General features: G+C 40.3%; 1 protein-coding gene across 2 annotated transcripts in view; it reads left to right on the forward strand.

Moving 5' to 3' along the window:
• LOC123578633 (zinc finger protein 345-like) overlaps positions 1 to 26,419 on the forward strand; it is a 223,946-nt gene extending 197,527 nt beyond the window's left edge. Inside the window, exons 2-4 of one of the 2 annotated variants that reach the window (XM_045441632.1) lie at positions 6,687 to 6,813; positions 7,321 to 7,416; positions 21,659 to 26,419. In XM_045441632.1, coding sequence (XP_045297588.1) covers positions 6,687 to 6,813; positions 7,321 to 7,416; positions 21,659 to 23,958 — 2,523 coding nt within the window. In that variant the 3' untranslated portion in view covers positions 23,959 to 26,419. The remainder of the gene's footprint in view (positions 1 to 6,686; positions 6,814 to 7,320; positions 7,417 to 21,658) is intronic. The other variant, XM_045441631.1, reaches the window with a different exon arrangement.
• Positions 26,420 to 26,673: the final 254 nt, after the last annotated feature.

Consider the following 26,673-nt stretch of genomic DNA (forward strand, 5'->3'; position numbering starts at 1 on the left):
GCTTTTTGCCGTTTGACCAACATCTAAACATTTCCCCCATCCTCGGCCCCTGGCAACACACTTGCTAATCTTTAATAATTTCGCCATTTTTAAGATTTGCGTGTATGTGATTTCATACAGTCTATATTTTTCTGTATGTGGTTTATTTAACTTAACAAAATATCTTCTAGCAACCTCTAAGTTGCTGGCAATGGAAAAATGTCCTTCTTTTCTGAGGCTGATACATATACCAAGAATAAATTAGATGAAGGACCTCTACTAGGAAGGAGTTAATAGCAGAGACGAACCTTTAATTTTTATTTATTGTAAATTTTATTGATTTATTTTGAGAGAGAGAGAGAGAGAGTAGAGAGAGAGAGAAACAGAGAGAGAACGAGCAGGGTTGGAGCAGATAGGGAGACAGAGGATCTGAAGCGGGCTCTGTGCTGAAAGCAGAGAGCCCGATGTGGGACTCAAACTAACCAACTGCTAGCTCATGACCTAAGCCAAGGAGGGACACTTCACTGAGCCATTCAGGTGCCCCCAGCGATGAACCATTTATAAAGGGTTATCTCTGCGGCAGTGCAAATATATTTGATAAACATTTGTCTTCCTTTCTCATTGAATGTAGATGTTGTTCCTCCTTCTTGAGATGTAAACCTCTACCCCCTTCTCCTTCATTCCAAATGGCATATGAGCATCAATTGCCTGTCTTTGAGCCTCATATCTTTGAGGTTCCCATCATCAAGAAATTCTTTTTTTTCTCTTTTGAAACTGCCTGATGTCAGTTTAATTGTTAGACTGGCCAAAGAATAGAGAACAGATGAAGGAAAATGTTTTCTTCTCGTACACATGCATTCTGTGGTTAAAAACTGACCTCTGTTCTTCAGAGCTAAAATATAATGTGAAGACAGAGTTTGAGCAAAAGAGGAATAAGAGCTTTATTTTTTTCCCAGGCAGAAAAGGCTGAAGCAGGTTAAGGCCTTCAACATTGCAAGCCCACCCAGAGGAAGGGGCTGGGGGGTTTTATAGGGAAAAACAGGATCCATCCTGTTTCAACAGGAAATGTGTTTGTGTTGCCAGCCTTTGTCATCATATTTCCAGTGTGGTACTTGGTTAAAAAAAAAGGGGGGGGGGTTTAGAAGGAATAATGGGAGGTTTCCCCAGGAGAAAAAAAGTTACTAAGTTCAATAGCCAGCCTTGTTGATGTTTTAATGCCTCCATTTTCAATTGTTCAATTTTATGCTTTTAAGTGGTTTCAGTTTCAGACAGCAGCACAACTGTCTTAGATCACTCCATATTTTACTGTGAGGAACCACTCAATATTTTCTAGAATGGCTACAATAAGGAAAAGAGGATAACACCAAATTTCAGTGAAAATAATGAGGAATTAGAAATATCAAAGGAATTAAATATGCATTCAGTTGGGAAAACTGTTTAGCGGTGACTTAGGAAAATAAACTTTGCTACTGAAGGGGAGCATTTTACCATTCCAAAATTGTGTCTTTGGCATAAGAATTACTTTAAAGGAGCAGACAAAGGAAAAGCTCTGAAACCCTTCGAAAGAGGCATTTGCATGTAGAAGGGAAAGCTCCCTGTGGAAGGGTGTCTCCCACTGCAAAGAAAGGGGGGGGGATGTGTAAATCTCCAGAAACTCTGATCAGTGGAGAAAGCATGGATTTAAATCTGGACAACAACCATAGCTATGATCGTGCCTTTTGCATGGTCACCTTCCCAAATACTTCCCAACAGGATCACCTGTGGAATTTCAAAAAATGATCATATCGCCCCCTTCCCCCCCACCCCCCCAGATTCTGTCAATCAATGTTTGCTGAAACAATGGTGTTGTTTTAATTAAGTGCTACAGGTGATTCTAAGGAAATCCATGATGAAGCACAAAGGTTTCCCAATAATTTAGGAGAGGTGAGTGCAGGCTTTGGCTCTAGGAGAGGTACCAGGGTCTCCTCTACAGAAGTTGGAGAGGATCAGGGCCGTGTAAAAAAGTGTGCCTATGATGTAGTAGCATTTGTGGGGGTAGTGGCACCTGTGGGCAGAGAAGCCTCCAGAAGCCAGAGGATGAAAACTCAGAGGTTGGCATCCAATTAGGAGCTCGAAAGGTTCTGAATAGCTTTTTACGCAAAGGAGTAGGAAGTTGGGTCTTTTCTACATTTCAAAGTCTGGCCTGCAGGTGATCAGTTTACAGTGGAAGAGGCTGTGTTAGTGGCTTGGAAGATAGTTTTTCCTTCTGCAGCTGTGATATCTCTAGCAAAATCTTTGGAGAAGAAATCTAGCGGACCAGGTGAAAGAAGGAATGGCCAGTTCTCAGGTAAGCTGTGCTTTCGAGGACAGAGCCCATTCCCTCTTTTTCTCTTGAAAGTCCATGCTAACTGAAATTACAAGTGTTGGTTTTTCTAGTTCTGAGATTTCTGCTTTATTTTTTCACCTAATTTTTAACCTAATTGTAGAACACTCTTTCATTGTATCGCTGAGCCTTCTCCCCCTTCTCCAACTCCAAATTAAAGTTCTGCAAGTATTGAAAATATTCCCTTTGTGAACGATCCACAGGGGAAGGCGTTGAGTCAAAGATTCCTATTGCTGATTGGGGTCTGGTCCTGGGATAGCACTCAAGGAAAACCGTTCCCATTTAGGTCAGATCTGGATGCTTACTCGCCTGTTTAGAGACCAGGAGGAAGAAAGTGCACAAATACACAGGATGGATAATGAGGTCCAGATTAACTCCAAAGTTGTCTGATAAAAAGAAGACTTTTGCTCTTTAGAATGTAAAAAAGATACCCCATTTTCAGTTTATTTCATTACAAATGATTTCATTACTGCTGATATGAAATGCTTTAACTTGGCTTTGTGCTCTCTGCTAGATTTCTCCTCTATAACGCTCACATTTCCCTTCTCATTTGTAAGGGTTTTAGGTATATTTCCTGAGTGATGTGCAGAAACCATCACATTTCAACTGGAAACCTCTTCTGAGTTTCTCTTTGCCTGTAGTTATTGATGAAAGGAACAGGCAAAAGAAATGTTGATAGGATTAAATTTTCTTACAGCTTGCCATCCATTGATAAACACTAGATATAGGCAGAGTATGACATTGCTCGAGGAATTCACAATTGCCTTCATGTGAATGCTTTGCCAGAGGCAAAAGGGAAGCTCAGCCTGAGGAGAGCCAGACTGCCAGTATCCTGTAAGTCTTCTTGACTATCTGAAAATGCTTTAGAAACTTCTTTTATCTCTATGCCTCCAACTTAAAGCATATCACCAGTGTCTCCTCACAATCCTACTGCAGCCCTTGGTGCCACAATTCCTCTCTCTGTGCTTTCACGAAAACAGCTTTTTTGACAAAAGAGGGCTCCAGAATCCTTTCTTGACCCCGTCTCTCAACCGACATCCCAGCAGTTTCCACTGGACAATGAAGGCCCTCACCTTTGTGTAGTAGAGATATTGACTTCTGGGAATGGAGGTTCTAAATCACTCAGACCTCCATCCTGTAGATTGTTAGTTTACTCCACACTCTTGATGCAAATCTATTCTACTATTTAGTTTGTATTTTCAGAACAAGAAAAGAAGAATCCCATAGTTTACATGCTTGCACCTTAGAATCCTGAAATAGAATAGAGCAGAAATAAGGATTGAAACAAAAGCTTTCAATGAAACAGTATATGGTGGGATCATCAAGCACAATGGTCAAGAAACTATTCTTGAGATGTTGGATGATGCAAGATAGTTTATTGGAGTAGCACAGAGACTGGACCTGTGGTCAGAGAGAGCGATACTGTGGCTTGAAGAAGCTTATATGTCCTTGGGGGGAGGGGAGTTGCATGCAGTTTAAGATCACAAATGTTCCTTTTATTTTTTTTTTAAGTTTATTTACTTATTTTGAGAAGGAGACAGAGCACGTGAGGGGGGGAACGGGGAAAAAATGGGAGAGAAAGAGAATCGCAAGCAGGCTCCACATACTCGGCAGCATGGAGCCCTACTGGGGGCTCAAACTCATGAACTGTGAGATCATGACCTAAACTGCAACAAAGAGACAGAGGCTTAACCCACTGAGCAACTCAGGAGGCCGTTCCTTTGAATTTCTGAGTGTAAAACTGCTTCTGCAGGATTTCTCTGGTGATTACCATTCAGTTCAACACTACTTATTGAGATGTATAGGCAGTCAGGAGACCCCCTAAGAATGTAGCAACCAACACTTACTTGATGCTTATTAAAACTCTGCAGGCTCTAGGTCAGCCTTCTCTGGTGAAGGTGCACATTTTCCTGTTTGTATCCCTCATCATACTAGATTCAGAAATAATAGCTGGTTTATGTATATCATTCAATGTGTTTGTGTTGACAGTGTGACTAAAAGACCTAAGCGTCATTATCGAAAACTAGATTCATGAGTGTAATGTCATTGAAGATGTTTCTTAGTTTCCACGACCATTTTCTGCTCTTCCCTTGTTTCCTGTAGTTTGTGTGAGAGATGGGGAGATCGAGAGAACAAGTGGAGAAGGTGCAGAGAGAGAGAGGAAGAGAGAGAGACAATTTAAAAGCAGGCTCCCTGTTATCATCGCAGAGCCCAATGTAGGGCGCATACACAGGAGCCTGGAGATCACAATCTCAGTCAAAATCAAAAGTCAGATGCTTAACTAACTGAGCCACCCAGGTGGCCCTCCACTCTATCACTTTTAATATGTATATAACTGCTTTCTAAATGTATGGGTGTGTGCAAGAAGTGTAAAACAGGAGATCAGGAGATCAATTTTGTGTGGACACTTTCTGGTTTCCATCATTCTTTTCAGCTTTCACACGTGTTACGAACGTTGCTTTAGGGTCCCGTCTGGATATTGACCACTGTGTCGTTTTAGATCAACTCTAGGTCAGATAACCCGGGTTAAAACGGAATCTCTTCCCTGTACTGGATGCTTGACAAAATATCCACAGAGAAATAGAATAACCTGTTTGCTCTCATAGATGATAATTGTTTATAATTATTATTATTCATTTTCCATTATTTATGAAAAATGAGTAGATGCTATCTACTAAGTAGGAAATGCTCACAAAGGCTCCTTGTTGCCTTTTTTACTATTCCAGTAGAACCTGTGGTTATAAAACCCATTTAGTTCCAAGTACTCCATGAGTTCCTGCCTTTGAATTCTTACTCTTTGTTATTCAAATATCTATTCCCTGGCCAATAGGGAGGCTAATGTCTTGTCAGCAGTGCAGAATCTGGGGGCACTTGGGTGGCTCAGTCAGTTAAGCATCTGACTCTTGATTTCAGCTTAGGTCAGTAGCTCATGGTTCCTGAGATGGAGCACCAAGTCAGGCTCTGCACTGTCAGTGGGGAGCCTCCTTGGGATTCTCTCTCTGTCCCTCTCTCTACCCCTCCCCCACTTGCTCTCTCTCTCACTCTCTCAAAATAAGCATATAAACTTCAAAAAAAATAAAGCTCTTCAATGCACCATTGTGAAATTGTAATTCATATTAGAATATGCTACGTACATTGTAACACACCCAGACTTTCCATCTAAGAAATAGACACCAGGTGTGCTACGTGATGTGAATACAGTATTTAAAAATGTGGATGCCTCTGTTGATGCCTTCATTTTATGAATTCGCTTGAATAAACACTTATTGTTATTATCACTTGAATAAACAAATATTTATACTGGTTTTTACCTCAAAGGTAGAAAATACATGAAAGCATATTACTGTGCTGAAAAAGGTCTTCCTGCAGAAAGCAGGAAACTCCTCTACGTCAGAACCAGTTTTCCTAATGTACCTGAACAAACAGGAATTCACTTCTTGGTGAGTCACAGATAGAATCTATACCAGCTGGGGTTGTCACACAAAGGAAATGTGAATTTCAACAATTAAGGAGATCACAGGGAATCACTTCCAAAGCAGAAACCCCGGGAAGGGAATGGTTTCATATATAGTCAGGGTGGAGAATTAGAGGGAGAGCCCGTCATCTTATCTGAAGGTAGGAATAAGGTTGCACTTGGGCCTAAAGAAAACAGTTGTATACAGGGGGGGCCTGGGTGGCTCAGTTGGCTGGGCATCCAACTTCAGCTCAGTTCACGATCATGCAGTCTTTGTGCTCGAGATCTTGCGGTTTGTGAGTTCGATCCCTGCATTTGGCTCTGTGCTGACAGCTCAGAGCCTGGAGCCTGCTTCCAATTCTGTGTCTCCATCTCTGTCCTTCCCCTGCTCCTGCTCTGTCTCTCTCTCAAAAATAAATACACATTAGAATGTTTACTTTTTGAAAGCAAGCAATTCCATACCTACTCAGGATGTTACATAGTAAATGAGGTTTGTGCTCGCTCTTAGGTGGAGAGTTTAGCATTATACTGAGGCATGGTAACAATCCTCTCCCCGTGGTTGGCACCACTGTCTTCCTGCTTAGGAGTGAGTCAGGGGATGAGCTCAGACTGGGTGGGTATAAGCTCTTTCTCAGATGACATACCTTTTGTTGTATACTTTCTGTTTCCATCACAAGAGACGATGGCCCTGGGGTGTTGTTGCCTGAAGTAACAGATAAGGTTGAAAGAAGAAGTGAAATAAAATGAGGGCCTAAGGGCAGTGGGTATCAACACGTAAGCAGTGAAGGTCAGGTCTTGGGGTCCAGCTGGTGACATTAACTCCCTCCTGCATCTTAGGTACCATTACGAATGCTGCCTATGACTACTTGGTAACTGTCGTATTTGTTGCAGGGACTGCTGACCTTCAGGGATGTAGCCATAGAATTCTCTCAGGAGGAATGGGGATGCCTGAACCAGAGTCAGCGAGAACTGTACAGCGATGTGATGTTAGAGACCTATGGACACCTCCTCTTCTTGGGTGAGGATAACTCCTGCCAGACTTCCCAAACCACACTCGCGGGTTTGTTCCTTCCTTTGAAGACTGTCTCTTGGAAACATCCTCTTTCATGACTGGGATTCAGATCCCTGCAGTCAGAGAAAGAAGTAGTTTGTAGATATAGAGAAATATCTTCATGAGGTTTCCTTTCCAGCTGTAGATTCCCCTTCTTTACAGTGAGGTAAGAACATCATCATCTGTAGATGAGTGGTAATTGTAAACATTGAGTGGCATAATATGGTACTGCCCACTTAAGCTCCCAACTGCTACTCATTCCTGTAGTGGTAGTACTTGGAGGTGAGGTCATGATATGAATGTTGGAAATACCCGTCAAGTATACTAAAGGGGCTTTTGGGCAACAGCATTCAGAAATCATTTTCTGGAATTCTACAATGTCCTCTCTCGTGTACTGAGCACAGGATTGGGGTGAAAGAATCTGAGAAACACGTATGTTCTGTTTTTTTTTTTCTTTTTTTTTCTGATAATCAGGCCTCATTGTGTCGAAACCACACGTGGTCATTTTTTTGGAACAAAAGAGGGAGCTCTGGGATGGGAAGAGAAAGAAGACGGTAGCCTCACCAGCAGGTAGGTGGACATGAACAAAACAGATGACAGTGGTGATATGCAAATATTTAAACTATGGCTCAAGTAGCTCTCCTTGAATGGAAATTAGTTTGGAAGCCCAGTTTTATGTCTGTCCCACTCATAGCGGGACATCAGCTTTCCAACTCATCATACTCTTACATTCTCGAAGGATTCTTTGTTCTGCTCCAGTGATGGTCCATCACATCCACAGTGAGTGCCAGGAGACTCCCCTTGTGCGTTGAGTATCTCCAAAGTCTGAAAGCTTCTCCTTTGCTTTGGAGGCCCTGGAGGATTCTCTATATTCTGAGAAACTCTATTGTAAGTCATTCCCAATTTCTGTTTTGTTGAGAAATGTCTCATAGTAGTGGTGGACAGAGTGGGTTTTGGTGTCCAAATCCCAGGAGCACTGGAGACAGGGATCACGTGATTTCTGGTATATGCTTTCCAATGTTACTGAGGTTATAATCTTTGTTTTTATTTTAATGTTTGTTTTTGAGAGAGAGACAGAGAGAGGCAGACAGACAGAGGAATTGTGGGGGAGGTGCAGAGAGAGACAGAGACATAGAATTTGAAGAAGCCTCCAGGCTTTGAGCAGTCAGCACAGAGCTTGATGTGGGGTTCGAACTCACAGACCACAAGATCATGACCTGAGCTGAAGTTGGATGGTCAACCAACTGAGCCACCCAGGCGCCCCACTGATGCTTTACACTTAATCATACAACACTGAGATTCAGTAATTCCCTTAGATAAAAAAGCATTTTCTAAAATGAGAAAATCTCATGCTCTATTTCACTTCAGAAGCTTATTTTTCTTATGAATGATAGTAAGAAATTTCCAATTTATGTCTTCCATTCCTCAATGGTGAAATAATTTGTCCATGTGTATTCTAATATTCCTACCAACATTAATGCCACAAGGGAACTAGAACACTGAGAACTTAGAACTCACAGCCTGCCATAAAGTCTCAATGGGTACATTATTTCTCAGTAACATCATAATTTTCATCTTTTTTCTTGTATAATAGAAACTTCCTGTGCCTTTGTCATAAATGTTTTCACTTTCTGCGTGGCTCTTTATGAGATTCATTTCTGATTTATTAGATCAAAATCCTGACATGGCATGTGCGTCATGAGGTATGAGGTAGATCATTTGGGTTGACCTGTTGGTCCTGCAGAGTTTTCCTGATATCATTTAGTTACCTGTTCTCTCTTCTTCCTCCCTAAGTCTCTCTTAGATGATCATTTGGATTGTTTGCCATGGAATAGTGGCTTGACATTTGAATAAAATGGTTACTTTCCTTTTGGCTGTTAGACTGTGATTTACATGTTTGTTCTGGACATTTATTTCACAGCTGTCGTTCTGTGTCCTTTGAAGAACATTAGCCACCTGATCCCAGTTGCACCCATTACAGGTTCCTTATTTCCTGTGTGCTCTCTGCTGGATCCCTCCACTAGAAGGTTGATATTTTTTCTCTGTTATCATTAAGTATCTTTATGGGAAGATGTGCACAAATCATCTCATTTATTCTGGAAGCTTCCTCCTTCATTTCACTTTGTTTGTGGTCTGCTTTGGAAAATGAAGGATTTCTGCTATGTTTGCTGTAGGAATTGCTGTTTAAAGTAGAGATTGTGAATGAGAGTTCTGTCCTGTAAATTTCCATTTTATTCTGCCCTCATGTCCCATAGATACTCTTCCTTATCTCTTTTCTGTTGCTGTAAATTAAAAAAATGTGCATCGCATTAGTTCAAATGCCTTAAAATTGTGAATGTAATCCAGCACAGAACATAAAGGAGACCTAGACTTTTAATGCTATAGAAGACTTAAAAACAATACCTATTGGTATTTCTTTTTTTTTTTTTTAATATGAAATTTATTGTCAAATTGGTTTCCATATAACACCCAGTGCTCATCCCAACAGGGGCCCTCCTCAATACCCATCACCCACCCTCCCATCAACCCTCCCACCCCCCATCAACCCTCAGTTTGTTCTCAGTTGTAAGAGTCTCTCATGGTTTGCCTCCCTCCTTCTCTAACCTGTTTTTTATTTTCTTTCCCTCCCCCATGGTCCTAAGTTTCTCAGGATCCACATAAGAGTGAAAATACATGGTATCTGTCTTTCTCTGTATGACTTCTTTCACTTAGCATAACACTCTCCAGTTCCATCCACGTTGCAACAAAAGGCCGTATTTCATCCTTTCTCATTGCCAAGTAGCATTCCATTGTGTATATAAGCCACAATTTCTTTATCCATTCATCAGTTGATGGACATTTAGGCTCTTTCCATAATTTGGCTATGGTTGAGAGTGCTGCTATAAACATTGGGGTACAAGTGCTCCTATGAATCAACACTCCTGTACCCCTTGGGTAAATTCCTAACAGTGCTATCGCTGGGTCATAGGGTAGCGCTATTTTTAATTTTTTCAGGAATCTCCACACTGTTTTCCAGAGCGACTGCACCAGTTTGCATTCTCACCAACAGTGCAAGAAGGTTCCCATTTCTCCACATCCTCATCAGCATCTGTAGTCTCCTGATGTGTTCATTTTAGCCACTCTGACTGGCGTGAGGTGGTATCTGAGTGTGGTTTTGATTTGTATTTCCCTGATGAGGAGCGACATTGAGCATCTTTTCGTGTGCCTGTTGGCCATCTGGATGTCTTCTTTAGAGAAGTGTCTATTCATGTTTTCTGCCCATTTCTTCACTGGATTTTTTGTTTTTCGGGTGTGGAGTTTGGGGAGTTCTTTATAGATTTTGGGTACTAGCCCTTTGTCTGATATGTCATTTGCAAATATCTTTTGCCATTCTTTGGTTGCCTTTTACTTTTGTTGATTGTTTCCTTGCTGTGCAGAAGATTTTTATCTTCATGAGGTCCCAATAGTTCATTTTTACTTTTAATTCCCTGGCCTTTGGGGATGTGTCAAGTAAGAAATTGCTGCGGCTGTGGTCAGAGAGGTTTTTCCCTGCTTTCTCCTCTAGGGTTTTGATGGTTTCCTGTCTCACATTCAGGTCCTTCATCCATTTTGAGTTTATTTTTGAGAATGATGTAAGAAAGTGGTCTAGTTTCAACCTTCTGCATGTTGCTGTCCAGTTCTCCCAGCACCATTTGTTAAAGAGACTTTTTTTCCATTGGATGTTCTTTCCTGTTTTGTCAAAGATTAGCTGGCCATATTTTTGTGTGTCTAGTTCTGGGGTTTCCATTCTATTTCATTGGTCTATGTGTCTGTTTTTGTGCCAATACCATGCTATCTTGATGATGACAGCTTTGTAGTAGAGGCTAAAGTCTGGGATTGTGATGCCTCCCACTTTGGTCTTCTTCTTCAATATTACTTTGGCTATTTGGGGTCTTTTGTGGTTCCATACAAATGTTAGGATTGCTTGTTCTAGCTTTGAGAAGAATGCTGGTGCAATTTTGATTGGGATTGCATTGAATGTGTAGATAGCTTTGGGTAGTATTGACATTTTGACAATATTTATTCCTCCAATCCATGAGCATGGAATATCTTTCCATTTCTTTATATCTTCTTCAATTTCCTTCATAAGCTTTCTATAGTTTTCAGCATACAGGTATTTTACATCTTTGGTTAGGTTTATTCCTAGGTATTTTATGCCTCTTGGTGCAATTGTGAATGGGATCAGTTTCTTTGTCTTTCTGTTGCTTCATTATTAGTGTATAAGAATGCAACTGATTTCTGTACATTGATTTTGTATCCTGCGACTTTGCTAAATTCATGTATCAGGTCTAGCAGACTTTTGGTGGAGTTTATCACGGGTTTTCCATGTTTGGTATCATGACATCTGCAAAAAGTGAAAGCTTAACTTCATCTTTGCCAATTCTGATGCCTTTGATTTCCTTTTGTTGTCTGATTGCTGATGCTACCACTTCGAACACTATGTTAAACAACAATGGTGAGAATGGACATCCCTGTCGTGTTCCTGGTCTCAGGGAGAAAGCTCTCAGTTTTTCCCTATTGAGCATGATACTAGCTGTGGGCTTTTCATAAATGGCTTTTATGATTTTAAGTGGGTTCCTTCTATCCCGACTTTCTCGAGGGTTTTTATTAAGAAAGGATGCTGATTTTTGTCAAAAGGTTTTTGTGCATCAATTGACAGAATCATATGGTTCTTATCTTTTCTTTTATTAATTTGATGTATTACATTGATTGATTTGCGAATGTTGAACCAGCCCTAGAGCCCAGGAGTGAATCTCACTTGATCGTGGTAAATAATTCTTTTTATATGCTGTTGAATTAGATTTGCTAGTATCTTACTGACAATTTTTCATTCATATCCATCAGGGATATTGGCCTGTAGTTCTCTTTTTTTTACTGGGTCTCTGTCTAGTTTAGGAATCATAGTAATGCTGGCTCTATAGAATGAGTTTGGAAGTATTCCTTCCCTTTTTACTTTTTGGACTCTGCTTTAAATGTCTGGTAGAATTCCCCTGGGAAGCCATCTGGTCTGGACTCTTATTTGTTGGGAGGTTTTTGATAAATGATTCCATTTCTTCACTGGTTATGGGTCTGTTCAAGCTTTCTATTTCTTCCTGTTTGAGTTTTGGAAGTGTGTGGGTGTTTAGGAATTTGTCCATTTCTTCCAGGTTGTCCAGATTGTTGGCATATAGTTTTTCATAGTATTCCCTGATAATTGCTTGTATTTATGAGGGATTGGTTGTAATAATTCCATTTTCATTCGTGATTTTATCTATTTGGGTCATCTCCCTTTTCTTTTTGAGAAGCCTGGCTAGAGGTTTATCAATTTTGTTTATTTTTTCAAAAAACCAACTCTTGGATTCATTGATCTGCTCTACTGTTTTTTTAGATTCTATACTGTTTATTTCTGCTCTGATCTTTATTATATCTCTTCTGCTGGGTTTGGGGTGTCTTTGCTGTTCTGCTTCTATTTCCTTTAGGTGTGCTGTTAGATTTTGTATTTGGGATTTTTCTTGTTTCTTGCGATAGGCTTGGATTGCAATGTATTTTCCTCTCAGCACTGCCTTCGCTGCATTCCAAAGCCTTTGGACTGTTGTATTTTCATTTGTTTCCATATATTTCATAATTTCTTCTCTAATTGCCTGGTTGACCCATTCATTCTTTAGTAGGGTGTTCTTTAACTTCCATGCTTTTGGAGGTTTTCCAGACTTTTTCCTGTGGTTGATTTCAAGCTTCATAGCATTGTGGTCTGAAAGTAGGTACAGCCTTTAATTTAAAGTCTAGTTTGTCTGATATAAGTATGGCTACTCCAGCTTTCTTTGAGTTGGAGTAGCATGATAGATCTCCATCCCATCACTTTCAGTCTGAAGGTGTCCTCAGGTCTAAAATGAGTCTCTTGTAGACAGCAAATAGATGGGTCTTGTTTTTTTGTTTTTTGTTTTTTTCAATTCTGATACCCTATGTCTTTTGGTTGGCGCATTTAGTCCATTTACTTTCAGTGTTATTATAGAAAGATATTGGTTTAGAGTCACTGTGATGTCTGTAGGTTTCATGCTTGTAGTGATGTCTCTGTTACTTTGTCTCACAGGATCCCCCTTAGGATCTCTTGTAGGGCTGGTTTAGTGGTGACGAATTCCTTCAGTTTTTGTTTGTTTGGGAAGAACTTTATCTCCCCTTGTATTCTAAATGACAGACTTGCTGGATAAAGGTTCTCGGCTGCATATTTTTTCTGTTCACCATGTTGAAGATTTCCTGCCATTCCTTTCTGGCCTGCCAAGTTTCAGTAGACAGAACCGTCACGAGTCTTATCGGTCTTCATTTATATGTTAGAGCATGGTTATTCCTAGCTGCTTTCAGAATTCTCTCTTTATCCTTTTTTCTTTTTTTTTTTTGCCAGTTTCACTATGATATGTCATGCAGAAGATTGATTTAAGTTACGTCTGAAGGGAGTTCTCTGTGCCTCTTGGATTTCAATGCCTTTTTCCTTCCCCAGATCAGGGAAGTTCTCAGCTATGATTTCTTCAAGTACACCTTCAGCACCTTTCTCTCTCTCTTCCTCCTCTGGAATCCCAATTATGCGTATATTGTTGCGTTTCATCGCATCGCTTAGTTCTCTAATTCTCCCCTCATACTCCTGGATTTTTTTTATCTCTTTTTCTCAGCTTCCTCTTTTTCCATAATCTTATCTTCTAATTCACCTATTCTCTCCTCCACCTCTTCATTCCGAGCTGTGGTCGCCTCCATTTTATTTTGCACCTCATTAATAGCATTTTCTAGCTCCTCCTGACTGTTCCTTAGTCCCTTGATCTCTGTAGCAATAGATTCTCTGCTGTCCTCCATACTTTTTTCAAGCCCAGCGATTAATTTTATGACTATTATTTTAAATTCATTTTCTGTTATATTGTTTAAATCGTTCTTGATCAGTTCATTAGCTGTCACTACATCCCGGAGTTTCTTTTGAGGAGAATTCTTCCATTTTGTTATTTTGGATAGTCCCTAGAATGGTGTGGAACTGCAGGGCTCTTCTCCTATATTGTCTGGGGTAACTTGTGTTTGTGGCCGGGGCCGCAGTCAGACCCGATATCTGCCCCCAGCCCACCGCTGGGGCCACAGTCAGACTGGTGTGTACCTTATCTTCCCCTCTCCCAGGGGCAGGACTCACTGTGGAGTGGTGTGGCCCCTGTCTGGACTACTACCACACTGCCAGGCTTGTGGTGCTGCTTCTGTGGGATCTGGTGTATTAGAAGGGGTGGATCTGCAAGGTGCACAGGGGCGGGAGGGGCAGAATCAGCTCACTTTGCCTTCGGTGGTCTGTGGTCCACTTCGGGAGGGGCCCTGTGGCACTGGGACGGAGGCAGACCCGTTGGAGGGATGGTTCCACAGAAGCAAAGCGTTGGGTGTTTGCACGGTGCAAGCAAGTTCCCTCATGGGAATTGGTTCCCTTTGGGATTTTGGCTGGAGGGTGGGAAAGGGAGATGGCGCTGGCCAGCACCTTTGTTCCCCACTGAGCTGAGCTCTGTCCTCCAGGGCTCAACAACTCTCCCTCCCATTGTCCTCTAGCCCTCCCACTCTCGGAGAAGAGCTGTTGACTTATAACATTCCAGATGTTAAGTCCCGCTGGCTGTCAGAACACACTCGGTCCGGCCCCTCCTCTTTTGCAAGTCAGACTAGGGGCTCTACCTTGCTGGGCAGGCTGCCCCTCCACCACCCGGGCTCCCTCCCATCAGTCTGTGTAGTGCATACTGCCTCTCCCCCCTTCCTACCCTCTTCTGTGGGCCTCTTGTCTACGCTTGGCTCCAGAGAGTCCATTCTGCTAGTCTTCTGGCGGTTTTCTGGGTCATTTAGGCAGATGTGGGTGGAATCTAAGTGATCAGCAGGACACGGTGAGCCCAGCGTCTCCTGCACTGCCATCTTCCCCTCCTTCTGTCCTCCTCTGTATTTCTGAGTTTGTGTGTTTGTGGTGTATTTGCAAGTCACAAAAACCTTTCTCCACAAATAGATGTATAATCTGTATGTCACTGAAAACATTTCTTAGTTTCAGGGAGAGTAAACATTTTTTATTCTATCACTTTTATTCTTTTGTATTCAATTGGTAATTTTTGTATTTTACGTGGAATCTTCACTTTTCTTTTTATGTTACTCAGTTTCATGGTTTTAATATATTTGCATTACCATCACCACGTTGAAACTTTCTGTAAACTTACTTTTAGGATTGTCTCTGTATAATGGTTGGTGTGTTCCTCTTAGATGAATTCAAAGTCAGATAATCTGGATAAAGACACATATTATACTATTAGTGCAATTTTGCCAGATATTCTTTTGAAAGATGAAAACAATAGTATTGTTCTCATAGGTTACTGGGATCGGTGGGTAAATTTATGGAAAACTGATAGAATGGTCTATACTGTGTCGTAAGTGTTCAAGGAGAATGGTTGTTTCTGTTCATCATATGAGGACTAGTAATTTCCTCATTATTCTTCAAGTTCAAAGTCCTCCATGATTTCTTCTTGTGTTTTTTTTTTTTTTTCTTGGAATATAGAAGTGTGGCTCTTGAAGTGTAGATGTTTGCATCAGGGTAAGGCTTGTGAGAAATGTCAAAACAGACCCCACGTAAAAATCGAAATCAGAATGTGAGTTTTAAGAAGATGCTCTGTTCGTTTTCATATGTCACATTGAGAATGTCAATTGACATTGAAGTGCACATGTAGCTGACCATCACTTTTTCATTATTCTATGTCTGTTTTCTTCTGTAATCCATTAGTTTGACAACTGATTTTATAGTATGTTGTAAATTAGGAAGTATGGTGCCACCAGAGTAGTCTTTATGTTTCAAGATTATTGTGGGTATATATTATCCTGCAATACCCATGTGAATGTTCCATTTGGTTGTGATCTTTCTGCCAAAAGTGTCATTGGGAATTTGATGGAGGTTGCATGAAATCAGTAGATCACTTTGAGTATACTGACAGTTGGATAATTTGAAGTATTCCTATGTAAGAACATGGATGTGGTTTCACTTACTTCTTCTTTCAATTCCTTCACAATACTTTATAGTTTTCTCTGCACCAGTTTTGACCTCTAACATTATATTAAGTCTTCAGCAATTTATTCTTTGTCATGCTAATGTAACTGTAATTATATTTTGGGGGATTTGTTCTTTGTTGTGTATAAACCATGAATTCTTATGTGTTGGGTTTGTAATCTCCATTTTGTAAAATTTGCTTGAGTGTTAACAGGTTTTCTGAAATGAGGATTCTTTAGGGGCACTCGTGGCTCATTTTGATGGAGTGTCTGACTGTTGATTTTTGCTCAGGTCATTATCCCAGGGTCATGGCATCAAGCCCTGCCTCAGGCTCCACACCTAACATGCAGCTTGCTTGAGAGTCTCCGTCTCCCTGTGCAAGTACCCTACTTGCAGACACACTCTGTCTCAAAAAATAATAATTTAAAATATAAAAAAATAGGGATTCTTCAGGGAAGAATAAGATAGTATCGTGACAGACTAGGAGTACCCTACCCTCCTCACATCCCACAAACACATCCAGCTGACCACCAAACCATCCTATGTATCCCAAAAAGCAACCTTAACACCGACAGAGGAATTACCCAGCTGATGAGAGAGAAGAGGCACATCGAAGATTGTAGGAAGTATAGAGATTTGGCTGGGGGAGCAACAGATTATATTGCTGCTGAAAGTAGGGAACTGTGGTTGTGGAGAAGGATGAGAGAGAGTGGAGCCCAAAGAAGAATGCACAAGGAGAACATTTCCCTAATGTCATTGTCTTGGAAAATGAGAAGGCCTGCATTTTGTGCATTCTTACAGTGTGGCTTCAAGCCTCGAGTTTTCAAGGTTGACAGGCTTAGCTGGGAAAGATCCAGGAGGGTACTGCCCTGTCCTGGACAGAAGGTAGACTCACAACCTGGGGGTAGACAGCATGGAAACAGCAATGTGAAGAGCATTTGGGACACAGATGAGTGAGATTATTCGATATTCTAGGGGCCCTTCAATGAGGTGCATGATGGGGAACAAAGGAGCTGGCTGGTTCCATTTCCTTCCCACGTTCCTCAGCATGAACACAGAGCACCCTGAGAGAAAGGGCTCAGCGGGGACACTGGCTGCCTGCCTTGCTTACAACATGCCCCAAGCCCTACGCTCTGGTGGAACTGCCCTTCTCAGTCAAGCCTGACTCAATCCTAGCAAGGTTGGCCCCTACCTCAGGGGACCTGCATAATCTGCTGCCCACACCACATGTGACCACACAGTTCTGCATGGCCTCAGTTCTGGTGGAGTTGATGTCCGGTCTCATCTCACAAGCAGACCACCGCATAACCAGTCAAAACTCGCCCCATTGAGGACAGGGTCCAAACACTGGCAGGAGAGCTTCTGCAGACCACTGGCGTCAAAGATAGAGCAGGAGACATAACTGGCTATTTTAACATACAGAGGGTGGTGGAGATGTAGACAAAATGTAAGATGGAAGAATTTATCCGAAATGATACAAGTTATGGCCATGGCCAGAGATCTCAGTGAAACACTGTATCAGTAACATTCCAAATGGAAAACTGAAGGCAACTATCATAAGGATACTCACTGGGCTTGTGAAAAGAAGACAGCAGTGAGGCTCTTACTACAGAGATAGGAGGCTTAGGAAAGAATGAGTGATGCAAAATGCAATAAATGAGATTAGAAATGCACTTGATTCAATGAACAGCATGTTGGAAGAATGAGAGCAGCAAATTGGTGGCCTTAAAGACAAAATAATGGAAAATAGTGAAACTTAAGGAAGAGAGAGAGACAGAGACAGAGAGAAGAACTATGCAACATGAAATAGCCTTAGGAAACCAGGGACTCCCTCAAAACTGATAAGATTTATATTACAGGGGTCACAGAAGAAGATGAGAAAGTGGGTCAGAAAAGTTATTTCAGGGAATAATAGAAGAAAGCATCCTTAATCAGTTGAAGGAACAGACCTGCAGATTCAGGAGGCACAGAACTCCATCGAAATCACCAAAAGGAGGCCAACACCAAGACATCTTGGGATCCAATTAGCAAACTATGGTGATAATGACAAAATCTTAAAAGCAGCAACACAGAGGAAGTATTTCACCCACGCTGAAAAGCATAAGGCCAGCTCAAGGTTTCTCAACAGAAACTTGGCAACCCTGAGGGAGGGACATGATAGATTCAAAATGCTGAATGGGGAAAATAGGCAGCCAAGAATAGTCTATCCAGGAAGACTATCATTCAGACTAGAGGGGAGAGAGATATTCAGTCAAACAGAACCTAAAGGAGTTTGTGACCACTGGAACAGCCCTCCAAGACACGTTTAAGGATAGTCTTTGACTTCAGAGGAGAGACCAAAAGTGAGAAAGACAAGAAAGTATCAGAAAAAAATCTACAGAAACAATGCCAAAAGTAATAATAAAATGGCAGCAAATAGGTATCTAGTCAATAATTCCTTTGAAGGGAAATGTACTATGCATTCCAATCAAAACACATAGGGTGTCTGAATGGATTTAAAAAAACCCAAACCGATTAATCTGCTGCCTACAAAAGGCTCAATTTAGACCTGAAGCTATCTGCCAATTGAAAGTGAGAGGCTAGAGAAGTTATCATGCAAATGGATGTCAAAAGAAGGCCAGTGTAGCAATATTTATATTCGACAAACTAGCCTTTTTTTGTTCTTGTATTGTGGTTATGTCCTCTTTGGTACCAGAGTAATGCCTGCTACCTAGAATGATTTTCAATGGGTTCCCTCTATTCTGCTATTTGTAGAATTTTGATGAATTTTATCAGTAATTTCTTTTTTAAAAAATATAATGTTCTCCATTACCTTTTTAATAATTATTTATTTTGAGAGAGAGGAGAGATAAGAGGGAAGAGGTAAAGAGAGAGGGAAATAGAGAGAGTCCCAAAAAGGATGCCCACTGTCAGTGCAGAGCACAGTGTGGGGCTGGAACTCACAAAGTGAGATCATGACCTGAGCCAAAACCAACAGTTGGATGCTTAACCAACTGAGCCACGGGGGCATCCAAGGAGTTACTTGTTTAAATGTTTGGTCAATTGACCAGTGAAAGCATATGGTCTTGGTCTTTTCCAAAATGTCTAATATGTTAGTGTATGATTGCTTTAGGAATCTTTTATCACACTATATGTTTCTGTGGGTAAACTGTTGCCTCGTTTTCTTTTCCATTTTTCGTTTGTGGGTTTTTTTTTTTTTCAATGTAAATGTATTTAAGGTATTGCCAATTTTGTGTGTTGTATTGGAGAAATGAATTACTTTCAATGTTATGTTATTGTTTATTTGGGTCTTCATTTTACTTCTTTCTTTTTTTCTTTAGTGTTTCCTTTCACAGAATGTTATCTAAATTTCTTTTCTTTTGTTCATTGAGTGTAATAAAAGAAAAAAGGTGAAATACAGTAATTAACTCAAGCATTTATAGCATAAAAAATTGAAAGTGGAGGGTCTAGTAGAAAAATTAGCAAAAATGAATAATAATGGTTACCAAAAAAAAAAGTTCCCTAGGATTTTATATAGATAATTTCATCCTCTAAAAACGATAATTTTGCTTTTTCTTTTCCAATTTGTTTCGATTTTAGAGTTGTTTTAAGTTTATTTATTTTGAGAGAGTGGGAGTGGGGGAGAAGCAGAGAGAGAGAGGGAGAGAGACAGAGAGAGCAAACCCCAACAGGCTCTGTGCTATCAGCATGGAGCCTGATGTGGGGCTCAAATTCACAAAGTGCCAGATTGAAAACCAAGAGTCAGACAATTAAGTGAGCCAACCAAGCGCCCCCAATTTGGTTTCCTTTTATGTATTTTTTTCTGTCCTAATTGTTCTGAATAGTCCCAGTACTGTGTGGAATGGACATGGGAAAGTCGCTTCAATACCTTATTTCTGATCCTATAGGAGGAGCTTTCAGTCTTCTCATCGATTATGTTGGATTTCAGCCTTTCACACATACATGATCTTTATTAGGATGACGTAGTTTCCTTTGATTCTTCCTTTAGTGAGTATCTTTAATCATGAAATGGTGTCCAATATGCTCACTTCCTGTCCTGTATCAATTAATCCTCTCTTTGTGATCTTTAGTCTGTAATGTGCAGCCCCAACTTGATAGTTTGCCATATGGTGAAACACCCTTGAATTTCAGGAGGAATTCCCAGCTGATTATGTCGTAAAATGGTAAAACATGCTTTTGATTCAGTTTGTTTTTCATTTGTTTATTTGTTTTGAGAGGGAGAGGGAAGAAGAGGACAATGGGAGGGGCAGAGAGTGAGGCGGAAAGGGGATCCCAAGCAGGTTTTTCAGTTTGCAATGAGCTGGACATGGGCTCATTGATCTCACGACTGAGGTCATGACCTGAGCTGAAGTCAAGAGTCAGATGCTTCACCAACTTAGGCACCCAGGCTCCCCTATTTGCTTAGTTTTATGGTGGACTTTGCATGAATATTCCCTACAGATAGTCATTCATAGTCTTCTATACTTAAAGCATCTTCCTTCAGCTTTGATAACCTTTTAAGGCTGGTATGATCAAGGGTTTTCATAATCTCCCTTCTCTTCACTCCCTAGAAATGTCTGGGGAGATTTCAAGTACTTTATCATGTGTGTCTATGAATTATTCCGTGAATTCATCTGGCATAAGCATTTTCCTTGTTGGAAATTTATTTTTATATTTATTTTTAATTAAAAAAATTTTTAATGTTTTCATTTATTTTTGAGACAGAGACAGACAGAAAGAGACAGAGCATGAGCAGGGGAGGGGAGGAGAGAGAGGGAGGCACAGAATCCGAAGCAGGCTCAAGTCTCTCAGCTGTGAGCACAGAGCCCAATGCAGGGCTCAAACTCACGGACTGTGAGATCCTGACCTGAGCTGAAGTCAGATGCTTACCCAAGTGAGCCACCCAGGCGCCCCACTGGGAGTTTATTTATTACAGTTTTAATCTATTTAGTAGTTGTAGATCCGTTGATTTTTTCTTTTTCTTTTTTTTCTTTTTTTTTTTTTTTTTTTTTTGAGTGTGAGAGTCAGTAAGTGGGGGAGAAGGCAGAGGTATATATAGAGAGAATCTTAAGCAGGCTTCTTGCTTAGGGTAGAGCCTGATATGGGGGTCCATCACATGACCCTAAGATCATGACCTGAGCCAAAATCAAGAGTTGGACGCTCAACCAACTAAGCCACCCAGGCTCCTCTTTCATTATGTTCTTTTCTCCATGATGATGTCAGGTAGGTTATACCTTTTTTTGAAATAGGTACTTTTTTTTTTTTTGATACCTATTTGTTAGCATGTAATTATTCTTTGTGCCAATTATAATTATTTTTATATCTATATCACATGTACTGTGTCGCGTTACTTCTTCACTTCTGATTTTAGGAGAACTTCAATTATTCATCCTTACTTGATGGTGTTATAGATCTGTAAAATGTTTGGGTTATTTCTGAAAACAAACTCATCCTGTTGTTTTATTCCTACTTTTGCTATATCGTATTTTCATCATTTCTGTTTGACTTTTAAATTAAATGTGCTTCCTTCTAAATTTTGGCTCATAGGATACTTTCCTGATTCTTTGTGGCACAGGAATGTGATTTGTGCTACACCATTAAACAACTACAGGATGATCTATTAGCCTATGTCTTCAACACGTTGTATGTAAGTTTCTGTGTCAAGGAAGAATGAATTCCCGATGAATCCTTCTCAACCATCTTCCTGACATTCTCTGACTGATTTGAAGGTTGTATATTAGAAGTTGTCAGTACCTTCATGTGAGAGTAGTAATTGGAATGATGTTCCTTTTTTTGTTATTTGCTATCTTTCAGCTATAGCTTCACATGGCACCCAGAATTTCCTGCCAAAGCCATGCATAGAAGCCTCTTCACAAAATGTGTCACTGGGTACATGGAAACATCATGCCCTTGAGAATTTACACTTGATAAACTGCGACAGTGATAGAAAGAATGAAGCGCATCAGAAGTTTCATGAAGGACGTGGTCCAATTGAGACGAGTGCCCATAATAAGAACCTCACGGCCGCAAGTGGTGAAGGACATAAAACATCTTGGAAAACCGCCCTTTTTACATCCACTATTTGTGCAAAGGAGTGTGCATATGTAAGAAGTTCCAATCAAATACGCAAACATACATATTTGTGCAACGAAAATTTGGAACATTTGGAAAGTTACCCCATCCACACTGAAAGCAATGCTTTGAGCCATTGTGAAAGTGGGATTGGATTGACCTTTCAGTCAAATAGTTCTAAAACTCAGAGACTCAAAAATGAAGATAAAAGGCCTAGGACGTGTCAATTTGGGAGGCGCTTCACAGAGGAGGTGACCCTGCAACATTACCAGAGCATTTTTAGTGGAGATACACTGGCTCAATACAGTGAATCTGAGACACAGTCTAACCAGGGATCCCATGTTAGCAAACATCTGAGGACTCTGCAAGAAAACCATTTTGAATCTAATAAAGATGAGCAAGTCTTTTACCCAAACTCCAAGCGTACCAAGAGTAAGAGAACGCAGAGGGGAGAAAATACTTCTAAATATGATGAATGTGGGAAAGCTCTGAAGCAGTCCTCCAGTATTGCTGATCATCAGAGGATTCGTGTGGGGGAAAACCCATACACAGGTAATGAATCTGGGAACATTTTTAGTCAATCGTTAAGTCTAAATACATATAAGACAAGGGGTACTGGAGAGAAAAGGTACATTTGCAAGGAATGTGGCAAAACCTTTGACAGGCACTCAACACTATCTCAACATCAGCAAATGCATACTGCAAAGAAAATTGACAAATGTGAAGAAGGTGGTCAAACCATTAAGGATGGGTCATCACTCCATGCACACAGGCAAATCCATACTGCACCTCACAAATGTCAAACATGTGGCAAGGCCTTTAGCAAGCAATCATCCCTTATTCAACATCACAGAATGCATACTGGAGAGAAACCTTACAAATGTGAAGAATGTGGCAGGGCCTTTAGCCAGCAATCATTGCTTATTCAGCATCACAGAATCCATACTGGAGAGAAACCTCACAAATGTCAAGAATGTGGCAGGGCCTTTAGGCAGCAATCATCCCTTATTCGACATCACAGAATTCATACTGGAGAGAAACCTCACAAATGTCAAGAATGTGGCAAGGCCTTTAGCCAGCCAGCATCCCTTACTAAGCATCACAGAATGCATACTGGAGAGAAACCTTACAAATGTCAAGAATGTGGCAAAGCCTTTAGCCATCCAACATCAATTAGTCGACATCACAGAATTCATACTGGAGAGAAACCTTACAAATGTCAAGAATGTGGGAAGGCCTTTAGCCAGCAATCATCCCTTAGTGGACATCACAGAATCCACACTGGAGAGAAACCTCACAAATGTCAAGAATGTGGCAAGGCCTTTAGACAGCAATCATCCCTTACTCAGCATCACAAAATCCATACTGGTGAGAAACCTTACCAATGTCAAGAATGTGGAAAAGCCTTTAACTATTCCTCACGACTTACTGAACATCACAGAATTCATACCGGAGAGAAACCCCACAAATGTAAAGAATGTGGCAAGGCCTTTAGCGAATACTCAGCCCTTACTCGACATCACAGAATTCATACTGGACAGAAACATTACCAATGTAACAAATGCAGCAAAACCTTTAATTTGTGTTCTAGCCTTACTAAGCATCACAGAATCCATACTGGAGAGAAACCTTACCAATGTCAAGAATGTGGCAGAGCCTTTATCCAGCAATCATCCCTTACTCAGCATTACAGAATGCATACGGGAGAGAAACCTTACAAATGTCAAGAATGTGGTAAGGTCTTTCGTCAGCAAACAACGCTTACTCAGCATCACAGAATTCATACTGGAGAGAAACCTTACAAATGTCAAGTATGTGGCAAGGTCTTTAGCCAGCAATCATCCCTTAGTCAGCATCAGAGAATTCATACTGGAGAGAAACCTTACAAATGTCAAGAATGTGGCAAGGCCTTTAGGTTGCAGTCAGACCGTAATGGCCATCACAGAATTCATACTGGAGAGAAACCTTACCAATGTAAGAGATGTGGCAAGGGCTTTACCAAATGCTCAGGACTTCGTCAACATCACAGAATTCATACTTGAAACAACCTTACCAATGTAACGTGTGCAAAAGGCTTTAATCACCAATCATCCTTTATTCAAGATTACAGAAATCATCTTGGAGCAAATGTTAGAGTTTAAGCTTGTGAGGGAATTTTTTTCCCCCACTTTTTAAAAAGTTTTTCTTTGATAGAATGAGTGGGAGGGTGCAGAGGCAGACACACACACAGAATGAAAAGCAGGTTCCAGGCTCCAAGGTTTTGGCACAGACAGCTCAGAGCCTGATGCAGGGTTCGAACCCGTAAACTGCTATATAATGACATGAGGTGAAGTTGGATGCTTCACTAAGCCACCCAGGCACCCCAAGACTGTGAGAGAACTTTTAAGGACAGCTCAACGCTACTCCACACCACAGAATCCACATTGAGGATTAACGATACCCAAGTAAACAATGTGGCAAGACTTTAACCAAAGCTGATCCCTGATTTCGTGTCAGAGAATGTGTCATAGAGAAGATTTTTCACATAGAAAGATTCTGAAAAGCCCTTTAATGGTGCTCAAGCCTCATTCCACACCACCAAATTCATACTTGAGAGATCCTTACAATTGTAGAGAATGTGGCGAAACATTTCACTCGGCTCAAGCCTTACCATCACATTGTTCATACATAGGAGGAACATTGCAAATGTGATGAATGTGGCACACCCTTAGGTGGAAGTCCTACCTTATTCAACATCATAATTCCCATATGAGAGGAAAACTCTAAAATGTAAAGAGAATGACACAGCTTTCATCTGGAACTCAATCCTTATTCAATATCTCCAAATGCATGTGAGTTCAAACCATTCAAACTTAATGCATGAGGAAAGTCCTTCGTTATAAATATACCATTTGGGAAACATCAGAGAGTACCAAAAGAAAAGTAAGTTGAAAGATTGAAGTATTTAAAAATATATTTAACTGAACATAAAATGTCAACACGTGTCACAGGATTCACAGCAGAAAGCAGTAAGTCTGTGTATTCAGACATTACATCAAAATACTTATTAGCAGGAATAATACAAAGGTAAACATTTAGATAATGTATATGCTTATGCTTTAAATGATAAAACGGATGGCGTTTTACATACGTATACTCTCAATATTTTTACATTAACCTATTTAAGATTTGTGACTAGTAAACATTAGTATACTTCTTATTCTCAAATCACTTCAGAAAATTCATTTATTCCTAGTGGGTGTGTGAACGTATGTGGCTGAGTATTGCTACATCAATGATATGAGTTCCCTTCTTTCTTAGGTGGGACTCATACATATGTAATTTTCCATGGAAGGTGAAGAAGAAGAGTTGAATAAAATCTAAATGGAGATACTTTCTGTGCCTCTAACCTTGCTGTAATTATCATGAAAGAGGTGTTCAGGACACCATTGTCCATTTATTTCAACTAAAAGTGTGTATCACAAATAAAATGTACTAAATGATCTTTAAGGGAAAGAGGGTCAGTCCACTGAAAAACGTGATGCAGGTTCATCATAGCAATAGTTACAAGTACAGAATATCAATATCAATATCCTGATGTAATTGAAAGGAAGAAATCTTCACAGATATCAGAAAGAATATAGCAAAACCTTCCTAAAATGGCTAGGATACTACATTCATATTTTTGAACAATCACCTCAGGCCTGAAAGAATTTCAGTAGGCAAACTTAAGCTGTACGTAACTTAAAATAGACTGTCGTGTCTTCTTGAATCTTCATGGTAACCATGGAGCAAACTGGTAATTGATACCCAAAAGATAAAGAGAAAGAATCAGGGTTTACCATTCTTGAAAATCATCAGTCACAAAAGTAAAGAGAAAATGGATAAGAAAGGGAGCAACAATTCTAAAGTAGCCAGAAAACCATGGAAAGAATGACAACAGTAACTCCATTCCTGTATCAATACTTCCTTTAAATATAAAAGGACTAAATTCCCAATCAAAAGATAGAGATGGGCTGAATGGAAAGAAATCCAAGACCCAGTCCTATGTTGTGTTCACAAGACTCACATCTGCTTTCAGAACACACTCAGCCTGAAAGTGCAGATATTCAAAACGATATTGTATGCCATTGGAAACCCAAAGAAATGGGGTAGCTATGCTTCAGACAAAATAGACTTGAATGCAAGGACTATAATAAGACACGACAAGGTCCGTATTAAACAAATGGGTCGCTTTGTACACGGTTTTTAGTTAATGCGCTATTTGGCAGAAGGCGATAAAGTCTCCCCCTGTTTTGGTTTTGGAGGACAATAATAGTATGGTTCTTTAACTCATACTGACACATTGAAAAGAAACACCTTTTTCCGTAAGTGTGGGTGGTGTTTGTGCAGATGCCTGAATTGTAGTTTGTGTAATGTTTCTCCACATGTGTATCTTATGACGCCTTGAAATGGCTACTTGATATTCAAAAACCGATTGCTACCTTTAGAGGGCTGGGGAAAATAAAAAACGATAAATGACAATGTGAGAAAGACTATTGCTTCCAGATTTTGAAGTGTGTGGGAAAATACTGTTACAATGACAATCTTGGTAATTTACTGCAAAAGCAGCCAATAGTTGATCAAAACCAAATTGTACAGGCTAATACATCTTTCCCAGAGTATTCATTTTTCGAACACCATGCTATTGTACCTCGCAATTTTTTCACTCACATGTTATTTACTTTTCATTGTTATCTACTCTTTTAAACACATCAAGCAAGTTATTTTTTATTTCA

The sequence above is a fragment of the Leopardus geoffroyi genome, chromosome E2 (genome assembly GCF_018350155.1).
Source record: "Leopardus geoffroyi isolate Oge1 chromosome E2, O.geoffroyi_Oge1_pat1.0, whole genome shotgun sequence".
NCBI classification, from domain to species: Eukaryota; Metazoa; Chordata; class Mammalia; order Carnivora; family Felidae; genus Leopardus; species Leopardus geoffroyi.